Source organism: Salmo salar, unplaced genomic scaffold (assembly GCF_905237065.1).
Source record: "Salmo salar unplaced genomic scaffold, Ssal_v3.1, whole genome shotgun sequence".
In the NCBI taxonomy this organism is placed as follows: domain Eukaryota; kingdom Metazoa; phylum Chordata; class Actinopteri; order Salmoniformes; family Salmonidae; genus Salmo; species Salmo salar.
The window spans coordinates 271-12,500 of record NW_025549576.1 but is presented as its reverse complement, the minus strand read 5'-3'; the positions used below and the strand labels follow the sequence as shown (position 1 = coordinate 12,500).

Genomic DNA, 12,230 nt, shown 5'->3' with positions numbered 1-12,230 from the left:
CCGCTCGTAGCACGCGCTCCAGCAGGTATATCTCACTGGTCACCATAGCAACACCCGCTCGTAGCACACGCTCCAGCAGGTATATCTCACTGGTCACCATAGCAACACCCGGTCGTAGCACGCGCTCCAGCAGGTATATCTCACTGGTCACCATAGCAACACCCGCTCGTAGCACACGCTCCAGCAGGTACATCTCGCTGGTCACCATAGCAACACCCACCTGTAGCACGCGCTCCAGCAGGTATATCTCACTGGTCACCATAGCAACACCCGCTCGTAGCACGCGCTCCAGCAGGTATATCTCACTGGTCACCATAGCAACACCCGCTCGTAGCACACGCTCCAGCAGGTACATCTCGCTGGTCACCATAGCAACACCCACCTGTAGCACGCGCTCCAGCAGGTATATCTCACTGGTCACCATAGCAACACCCGCCCGTAGCACGCGCTCCAGCAGGTATATCTCACTGGTCACCATAGCAACACCCGCCCGTAGCACGCGCTCCAGCAGGTATATCTCACTGGTCACCATAGCAACACCCGCCCGTAGCACGCGCTCCAGCAGGTATATCTCACTGGTCACCATAGCAACACCCGCTCGTAGCACGCGCTCCAGCAGGTATATCTCACTGGTCACCATAGCAACACCCGCTCGTAGCACACGCTCCAGCAGGTATATCTCACTGGTCACCATAGCAACACCCGGTCGTAGCACGCGCTCCAGCAGGTATATCTCACTGGTCACCATAGCAACACCCGCCCGTAGCACGCGCTCCAGCAGGTATATCTCACTGGTCACCCCCAAAGCCAACACCTCCTTTGGCTGCCTTTCCTTCCAGTTCTCCGCTGCCAATGACTTGAACGAACTGCAAAAATCGCTGAAGCTGGAGACTCATATCTCCCTCACTAACTTTAAACATCAGCTATCTGAGCAGCTAACCGATCGCTGCAGCTGTACACAGCCCATCTGTAAATAGCCCACCCAATCTACCTACCTCATCCCCATATTGTTTTTATTTACTTTCTGCTCTTTTGCACAACCAGTATCTCTGCTTGCACATCATCATCTGCTCATCTATCACTCCAGTGTTAATCTGCTAAATTGTAATTACTTCGCTACCATGGCCTATTTATTACTTTACCTCCTCACGCCATTTACACTCACTGTATATAGACTTTTCCTATTGTATTATTGACTGTATGTTTGTTTTACTCCATGTGTAACTCTGTGTTGTTGTATGTTGTCGAACTGCTTTGCTTTATCTTGGCCAGGTCGCAGTTGCAAATGAGAACTTGTTCTCAACTAGCCTACCTGGTTAAATAAAGGACTTGTTCTCAACTGGCCCACCTGGTTAAATAAAGGACTTGTTCTCAACTAGCCTACCTGGTTAAACAAAGGTGATATAAAATAAATGAAAACATCAACCCTTTTATCTCCTTCCAGACTGAAGAAGCTCCAGACCAGGCGAGCCTGAACCCAGCCCAGCACCACCCGTCCTCCAGGAAACACAGTAGGTTAACCACCCACAGCCCAGCACCACCCGTCCTCCAGGAAACACAGTAGGTCAACCACCCACAGCCCCAGCACCACCCACTCCTCCAGGAAACACAGTAGGTTAACCACCCACAGCCCAGCACCACCCGTCCTCCAGGAAACACAGTAGGTCAACCACCCACAGCCCAGCACCACCCGTCCTCCAGGAAACACAGTAGGTTAACCACCCACAGCCCAGCACCACCCGTCCTCCAGGAAACACAGTAGGTTAACCACCCACAGCCCAGCACCACCCGTCCTCCAGGAAACACAGTAGGTTAACCACCCACAGCCCGGCACCACCCGTCCTCCAGGAAACACAGTAGGTCAACCACCCACAGCCCCAGCACCACCCACTCCTCCAGGAAACACAGTAGGTTAACCACCCACAGCCCAGCACCACCCGTCCTCCAGGAAACACAGTAGGTCAACCACCCACAGCCCAGCACCACCCGTCCTCCAGGAAACACAGTAGGTTAACCACCCACAGCCCAGCACCACCCGTCCTCCAGGAAACACAGTAGGTTAACCACCCACAGCCCAGCACCACCCGTCCTCCAGGAAACACAGTAGGTTAACCACCCACAGCCCGGCACCACCCGTCCTCCAGGAAACACAGTAGGTTAACCACCCACAGCCCAGCACCACCCGTCCTCCAGGAAACACAGTAGGTTAACCACCCACAGCCCGGCACCACCCGTCCTCCAGGAAACACAGTAGGTTAACCACCCACAGCCCAGCACCACCCGTCCTCCAGGAAACACAGTAGGTTAACCACCCACAGCCCAGCACCACCCGTCCTCCAGGAAACACAGTAGGTTAACCACCCACAGCCCAGCACCACCCGTCCTCCAGGAAACACAGTAGGTTAACCACCCACAGCCCAGCACCACCCGTCCTCCAGGAAACACAGTAGGTTAACCACCCACAGCCCAGCACCAACCGTCCTCCAGGAAACACAGTAGGTTAACCACCCACAGCCCAGCACCACCCGTCCTCCAGGAAACACAGTAGGTTAACCACCCACAGCCCAGCACCACCCGTCCTCCAGGAAACACAGTAGGTTAACCACCCACAGCCCAGCACCACCCGTCCTCCAGGAAACACAGTAGGTTAACCACCCACAGCCCAGCACCACCCGTCCTCCAGGAAACACAGTAGGTTAACCACCCACAGCCCAGCACCACCCGTCCTCCAGGAAACACAGTAGGTTAACCACCCACAGCCCAGCACCACCCGTCCTCCAGGAAACACAGTAGGTTAACCACCCACAGCCCAGCACCACCCGTCCTCCAGGAAACACAGTAGGTCAACCACCCACGGCCCAGCACCACCCGTCCTCCAGGAAACACAGTAGGTCAACCACCCACGGCCCAGCACCACCCGTCCTCCAGGAAACACAGTAGGTTAACCACCCACAGCCCAGCACCACCCCCTCCTCCAGGAAACACAGTAGGTTAACCACCCACAGCCCGGCACCACCCGTCCTCCAGGAAACACAGTAGGTTAACCACCCACAGCCCAGCACCACCCGTCCTCCAGGAAACACAGTAGGTCAACCACCCACAGCCCCAGCACCACCCGTCCTCCAGGAAACACAGTAGGTCAACCACCCACAGCCCAGCACCACCCCTCCTCCAGGAAACACAGTAGGTCAACCACCCACAGCCCAGCACCACCCCTCCTCCAGGAAACACAGTAGGTCAACCACCCACAGCCCAGCACCACCCCCTACTCCAGGAAAGACAGTAGGTCAACCACCCACGGCCCAGCACCACCCGTCCTCCAGGAAACACAGTAGGTTAACCACCCACAGCCCAGCACCACCCACAGCCCAGCACCACCCCCTCCTCCAGGAAACACAGTAGGTCAACCACCCACATCCCAGCACCACCCATCCTCAAGGAAACACAGTAGGTCAACCACCAACAGCCCAGCACCACCCGTCCTCAAGGAAACACTGTAGGTCAACCACCAACAGCCCAGCACCACCCACAGCCCAGCACCACCCACAGCCCAGCACCACCCATCCTCCAGGAAACACAGTAGGTCAACCACCCACGGCCCAGCACCACCCCCTCCTCCAGGAAACACAGTAGGTCAACCACCCACAGCCCAGCACCACCCACAGCCCAGCACCACCCCCTCCTCCAGGAAACACAGTAGATCAACCACCAACAGCCCCAGCACCACCCACAGCCCAGCACCACCCACAGCCCAGCACCACCCACAGCCCAGCACCACCCCCAGCCCAGCACCACCCACAGCCCAGCACCACCCCCAGCCCAGCACCACCCACAGCCCCAGCACCACCCACAGCCCAGCACCACCCCTCCTCCAGGAAACACAGTAGATCAACCACCCACAGCCCCAGCACCACCCACAGCCCAGCACCACCCCTCCTCCTGGAAACACAGTAGGTCAACCACCCACAGCCCAGCACCACCCCCAGCCCAGCACCACCCACAGCCCAGCACCACCCCCAGCCCAGCACCACCCCCAGCCCAGCACCACCCACAGCCCAGCACCACTCCCAGCCCAGCACCACCCACAGCCCAGCACCACCCCTCCTCCAGGAAACACAGTAGGTCAACCACCCACAGCCCAGCACAACCCACAGCCCCAGCACCACCCACAGCCCAGCACCACCCCCAGCCCAGCACCACCCACAGCCCAGCACCACCCCCAGCCCAGCACCACCCCCAGCCCAGCACCACCCACAGCCCAGCACCACTCCCAGCCCAGCACCACCCCCTCCTCCATCTAGTGCTGTTTTCAATCCAGTCCGTTACAAGTCCTGAGCTGTGTAACTAGGTCTCATGCTAACCGTACTATTTGTGACGTAAAATTGAGTTTGTAGCTTATTGGTCATAGTGTGGATATAGTTAGTATGCCGTACTACAGTAATATAGCAGTGGACACTATTTATGTGCCTTTTAGGGCCCATAATGCAATTCTTCCCGAAAAATGGGCGTGGCTTTGTAACGTTTTCAAGTTTTGAAGAAAATGGAGGAAAATATGCAGCCGAAGTTCCGACGATACCAGATTCAAATTCAATGTTTTAACTAATTATGACAAATGTTAAGAATATGTTAAGCAATGTAATAAAGTAATGACAGTATGTACTGGGTATGTTAGCTAGCTACGCTATCCTTATGAACCACACAGCATATCATTACAGCAGTATGTACCGGTATGCTCGCTACGCTATCCTTACAAACCACATAGCATATCATTACAGCAGTATGTTTTGGTATGTTAGCTAGCTACGCTGTCCTTATGAACCACACAGCATATCATTACAGCAGTATGTACCGGTATGCTAGCTACGCTATCCTTACAAACCACATAGCATATCATTACAGCAGTATGTTTTGGTATGTTAGCTAGCTACGCTGTCCTTATGAACCCTCATAGCATATCATTACAGCAGTATGTACTGGGTATGTTAGCTAGCTACGCTATCCTTATGAACCACATAGCATATCATTACAGCAGTATGTACCGGTATGTTAGCTAGCTCCGCTATCCTTACGAACCGCACAGCATATCATTACAGCAGTATGGACCGGTATGTTAGCTAGCTACGCTGTCCTTATGAACCTCATAGCATAGCATTACAGCAGTATGTACTGGGTATGTTAGCTAGCTACGCTATCCTCACGAACCTCATAGCATAGCATTACAGCAGTATGGACCGGTATGCTAGCTAGCTACGCTGTCCTTATGAACCTCATAGCATATCATTACAGCAGTGTGGACCGGTATGTTAGCTAGCTACGCTGTCCTTATGAACCCTCATAGCATATCATTACAGCAGTATGGACCGGTATGCTAGCTAGCTACGCTGTCCTTATGAACCTCATAGCATATCATTACAGCAGTGTGGACCGGTATGTTAGCTAGCTACGCTGTCCTTATGAACCCTCATAGCATATCATTACAGCAGTATGTACCGGTATGCTAGCTAGCTACGCTGTCCTTACTAACCACATAGCATATCATTACAGCAGTATGGACCGGGTATGCTAGCTAGCTACGCTGTCCTTACAAACCACACAGCATATCATTACAGCAGTATGTACTGGGTATGTTAGCTAGCTACGCTATCCTTATGAACCACATAGCATATCATTACAGCAGTATGTACCGGTATGTTAGCTAGCTCCGCTATCCTTACGAACCGCACAGCATATCATTACAGCAGTATGGACCGGTATGTTAGCTAGCTACGCTGTCCTTATGAACCTCATAGCATAGCATTACAGCAGTATGTACTGGGTATGTTAGCTAGCTACGCTATCCTCACGAACCTCATAGCATAGCATTACAGCAGTATGGACCGGTATGCTAGCTAGCTACGCTGTCCTTATGAACCTCATAGCATATCATTACAGCAGTGTGGACCGGTATGTTAGCTAGCTACGCTGTCCTTATGAACCCTCATAGCATATCATTACAGCAGTATGGACCGGTATGCTAGCTAGCTACGCTGTCCTTATGAACCTCACAGCATATCATTACAGCAGTATGTACCGGTATGTTAGCTAGCTACGCTATCCTTACAAACCACATAGCATATCATTACAGCAGTATGTACCGGTATGCTAGCTAGCTACGCTGTCCTTACTAACCACATAGCATATCATTACAGCAGTATGGACCGGGTATGCTAGCTAGCTACGCTGTCCTAATGAACCACATAGCATATCATTACAGCAGTATGTACCGGTATGCTAGCTAGCTACGCTGTCCTAATGAACCACACAGCATATCATTACAGCAGTATGTATTGGTATGTTAGCTAGCTACGCTGTCCTTATGAACCACATAGCATATCATTACAGCAGTATGTACCGGTATGCTAGCTAGCTACGCTGTCCTTATGAACCACATAGCATATCATTACAGCAGTATGTACCGGTATGCTAGCTAGCTACGCTGTCCTAATGAACCACACAGCATATCATTACAGCAGTATGGACCGGTATGTTAGCTAGCTACGCTGTCCTTACAAACCACATAGCATATCTTTACAGCAGTATGTACCAGTATGTTAGCTAGCTACGCTATCCTTATGAACCACATAGCATTTCATTACAGCAGTATGTACCCGGTATGTTAGCTGAGTGAATTTACCGACGTAAACTATTGACTTTGATTATCCACGTCGTTCTTAGCTAAGTGGTGTATAGTCGTTGTGCGTTCTCAATGGACGTTGTTAGTGAAGTCGTAAAATGTCCAGCTAGTCATTTGTTATGCTAATAAGCTGGTAAGAAGTTGCATAGCAACGGCATCAACATCCGGTACACAGGCGAAACGCTAGCACGCTCAGCTGAAAGGCTACCGTTGGTTTACAGTATACTAAAATGAACTAATAGTATATAGTATGTAGTATGTACTATATAGTATGTAGTATATAGTATGTAGTATGTAGTATATAGTATGTAGTATATAGTATGTAGTATGTAGTATATAGTATGTAGTATATAGTATGTAGTATGTAGTATATAGTGTGGGTATTGGAACACAGCTCTAGTCTCTAGATCTATAGACTAATAGTATATAGTATGTAGTATGTAATATATAGTATGTAGTATGTAGTATATAGTATGTAGTATATAGTATGTAGTATGTAATATATAGTATGTAGTATATAGTATGTAGTATATAGTATGTAGTATGTAATATATAGTATGTAGTATATAGTATGTAGTATGTAGTATATAGTATGTAGTATATAGTATATAGTATATAGTATGTAGTATATAGTATGTAGTATGTAGTATATAGTATGTAGTATGTAGTATATAGTATGTAGTATACAGTATGTTAGTGTGGGTATTAGAACACAGCTCTATTCTCTAGACCTATAGACTAATAGTATATAGTATGTAGTATGAAGTATATAGTATGTAGTATATAGTATATAATATGTGTATATAGTATATAGTATGTAGTATATAGTATATAGTATATAATATGTGTATATAGTATATAGTATGTACTATATAGTATGTAGTATATAGTATGTAGTATATAGTATATAATATGTGTATATAGTATATAGTATGTAGTATATAGTATATAGTATATAATGTGTATATAGTATATAGTATGTACTATATAGTATGTAGTATATAGTATGTAGTATATAGTATGTAGTATATAGTATATCATATGTGTATATAGTATATAGTATATAGTATGTAGTATATAGTATATAGTATGTAGTATATAGTATGTAGTATGTAGTATATAGTATGTAGTATATAGTATGTAGTATATAGTATGTAGTATATAGTATGTAGTATACAGTATGTTAGTGTGGGTATTAGAACACATCTCTAGTCTCTAGACCTATAGACTAATAGTATATAGTATGTAGTATGTAGTATATAGTATGTAGTATATAGTATGTAGTATATAGTATATAATATGTGTATATAGTATATAGTATGTAGTATATAGTATATAGTATGTGTATATAGTATATATTGTGTGTATATAGTATATAGTATATAGCATGTAGTATATAGTATGTAGTATATAGTATGTAGTATGTAGTATATAGTATGTAGTATATAGTATGTAGTATACAGTATGTTAGTGTGGGTATTAGAACACATCTCTAGTCTCTAGACCTATAGACTAATAGTATATAGTATGTAGTATGTAGTATATAGTATGTAGTATATAGTATGTAGTATATAGTATATAATATGTGTATATAGTATATAGTATGTAGTATATAGTATATAGTATGTGTATATAGTATATATTGTGTGTATATAGTATATAGTATATAGCATGTAGTATATAGTATGTAGTATATAGTATGTAGTATATAGTATGTAGTATATAGTATATAGTATGTAGTATATAGTATAAAGTATGTAGTATATAGTATAAAGTATATAGTATGTAGTATGTAGTATATAGTATATAGTATGTAGAATATAGTATGTAGTATATAGTATACAGTATGTAGTATGTAGTATATAGTATATAGTATAAAGTATGTAGTATATAGTATAAAGTATGTAGTATATAGTATATAGTATGTAGTATGTAGTATGTAGTATATAGTATGTAGTATGTAGTATATAATGTGGGTATTAGAACACAGCTCTATTCTCTAGACCTATAGAGTAATAGTATATAGTATGTAGTATGTAGTATATAGTATGTTAGTGTGGGTATTAGAACACAGCTCTAGTCTCTAGACCTATAGACTAATAGTATATAGTATGTAGTATGTAGTATATAGTATGTAGTATGTAGTATATAGTATGTAGTATATAGTATATAATATGTATATATAGTATATAATATGTGTATATAGTATATAGTATATAGTATGTAGTATATAGTATATAATATGTGTATATAGTATATAATATGTGTATATAGTATATAGTATATAGTATGTAGTATATAGTATATAGTATGTAGTATATAGTATATAGTATATAGTATGTAGTATATAGTATATAGTATGTAGTATATAGTATGTAGTATATAGTATAAAGTATATACTATGTAGTATGTAGTATATAGTATATAGTATGTAGAATATAGTATATAGTATGTAGTATATAGTATATAGTATGTAGTATGTAGTATATAGTATATAGTATAAAGTATGTAGTATATAGTATAAAGTATGTAGTATATAGTATATAGTATGTAGTATGTAGTATATAGTATATAGTATGTAGAATATAGTATATAGGAGGTAGTATATAGTAAGTAGTATGTAGTATGTAGTATATAGTATGTAGTATACTGTATGTTAGTATGGGTATTGAAACACAGCTCTATTCTCTAGATCTATAGACTAATAGTATATAGTATATAGTATGTGTATATAGTATGTAGTATGTAGTATATAGTATATAGTATGTAGTATATAGTATGTAGTATGTAGTATATAGTATATAGTATATAGTATAAAGTATGTAGTATATAGTATATAGTATGTAGTATGTAGTATGTAGTATATAGTATGTAGTATGTAGTATATAGTATGTAGTATATAGTATATAGTATGTAGTATATAGTATGTGTATAGAGTATATAGTATGTGTATATAGTATGTAGCATATAGTATATAGTATGTAGTATATAGTATATAGTATGTAGTATATAGTATGTGTATATAGTATGTAGTATATACTATATAGTATGTGTATATAGTATATAGTATGTAGTATATAGTATGTGTATATAGTATATAGTATGTGCATATAGTATATTGTATGTAGTATATAGTATATAATATGTGTATATAGTATATAGTATATAGTATATAGTATGTGTATATAGTATATAGTATGTAGTATGTAGTATGTAGTATATAGTATGTATTATATAGTATGGGTATTAGAACACAGCTCTAGTTTATAGACCTATAGACATAGTATATAGTATGTAGTATATAGTATGTAGTATGTAGTATATAGTATGTAGTATATAGTATGTATTATATAGTATGTATTATATAGTATGGGTATTGGAACACAGCTCTAGTGATGATGGTGTGGATTTTTCCAGGTCCGACACGGGCCCCCCCTCCTGATGACATGGTGCGGTCCAGGGCCCCCCCTCCTGATGACATGGTGCGGTCCAGGGCCCCCCCTCCTGATGACATGGTGCGGTCCAGGGCCCCCCCTCCTGAAGGACTGGTCCAATCCAGCGTGTCTAACTCAGAAAGCCCCTCCCACAACATCAAGGATATGATCAAACAGTACCAACACCCATCTAACCCTGCACCCAGCCAGCCTGCACACACACACAGGTAACACACACACACACACACACACACACACACACACACACACCGCACACACACACACACACACACGTAACACACACACACTCACAGGTACCACAGTAAATGTTAAAAACCTGATGTGGATAGGGGGCAGTATTTTCACGGCCGGATAAAAAAAACGTACCCGATTTAAACTGGTTACTACTCTTGCCCAGAAACCAGAATATGCATATTATTAGTAGATTTGGATAGAAAACACTCTAAAGTTTCTAAAACTGTTTGAATGGTGTCTGTGAGTATAACAGAACACATATAGCAGGCAGAAAAACCCTGAGAAACAATCCAACCAGGAAGTGGAGGATCTGAGAATTGTAGTTCTTTCTAATGATGTTCTGTCTGAACTACAGTGTCTGTGATGTCATATTGCACTTCCTAAGGCTTCCACTAGATGTCAACAGTCATTAGAACCTTGTTGAAGACTTCTAAAATGCAATTTGATTGAATAATACCCGGAACAGTAAGTGGTCGGGCTGGGGTCATTGACTTACCTCGTGCGCGCTCACGTAAGGCTAGCCATTTTTTATTTTTCTTCTGTAATGAATCTGCTATTGTCCGGTTGGAATATTATCTAAATTCTACGTTAAAAACACACTAAAGATTGATTGTGAACATGGTTTGATGTGTTTCTACAAAACGCTGGAGGGGAACTTTATAACTTTTTCGTCGACGGTGGATAGATGCATTTTGGAATGGTGATCTGGATGCGCCATCGAAACGGATTTATTTCGACATAAACTATGGACTTTATCGAACAAATGAACATTTCTTGTGGAAGTCGGAGACCTTCCGAGTGCATTCAGCCGAAGATCAACAAAGGTAAGATAATATTTGTAACATATTTCAGCGTTTTGTGGATGCCGTGGCTGGGCGGCTAACTGAACAGCTTGGGGCTCAGTATTCAGAATATTGAACAATGTGCTTTTTCCGTAAAGTTATTTTGAAAATCTGACAAAGCGTTTGCATAAAGGAATAGTTCATCTATATTTCTTTAATTAATTGTTATATATTTTGTCAACGTTTATGATGAGTATTTCTGTAAAATTATGGTGCACGTTCACCGGAAATTTTGTTGGGAATACATTTTCTGAACGTCACGCGCCAATGTAAAACGTTTTTTTTTTTTTTATATAAATATGAACTTGATGGAACAAAAAAAATGCATGTATTGTCTAACATGATGTCCTAGGAGTGTCATCTGATGAAGATCGTCGAAGGTTAGTGCATAATTTTAGCTGGTTTTGTGCTTTTGGACGTCTAACCTTGCTAGGAAAATGGCGGTGTTGTTGTTTTCTTGCTGTGGTGGTATCCTGACATAATCTAATGTTTTGCTTTCGCTGTAAAGCCTTTTTTGAAATCGGACAACGTGTGGTTGGATTCAGGAGAGGTTTATCTATAAAATGGTGTAAAATAGTCGTATGTTTGAGAAAATTGAAATGATTGTATTTTTGAGGTTTTTTTGTATTTCGCGCCACGCCGTTCCACCGGTAGCGGAACGTCTGTCCTCAACAGGTTTTAATGTGTGTGTGTAGGAAGGGGGAGGGGAAGATGTTTGTGAAGAAGCCGGACCCTCATGATGAAGCCATGTACATCCTGAAAGACCAGATGAGCAACCCACCACCACAGGTACACACACACACTACACACACACACACACACACTACACACACACACACACACACACACTACACACACACACACACACACACACACACACACACTAAACACACTACACACACACACACACACACACACACACACACACACACACACACACACACACACACACACACACACACACACACACACACACACTACACACACACACACACACTACACACACACACACACACACACACACAC

General features: G+C 43.0%; 1 protein-coding gene across 1 annotated transcript in view; it reads left to right on the top strand.

Annotated features, from left to right (window-relative positions):
- The window catches only part of LOC123738353 (proline-rich receptor-like protein kinase PERK7), a gene marked incomplete at its 3' end in the record, with an annotated part of 14,253 nt that extends 2,260 nt beyond the window's left edge, over positions 1-11,993 (top strand). Inside the window, exons 2-4 of the mRNA XM_045713422.1 lie at positions 1,445-1,511; positions 10,091-10,334; positions 11,900-11,993. Coding sequence (XP_045569378.1) covers positions 1,445-1,511; positions 10,091-10,334; positions 11,900-11,993 — 405 coding nt within the window. The remainder of the gene's footprint in view (positions 1-1,444; positions 1,512-10,090; positions 10,335-11,899) is intronic.
- Positions 11,994-12,230: the final 237 nt, after the last annotated feature.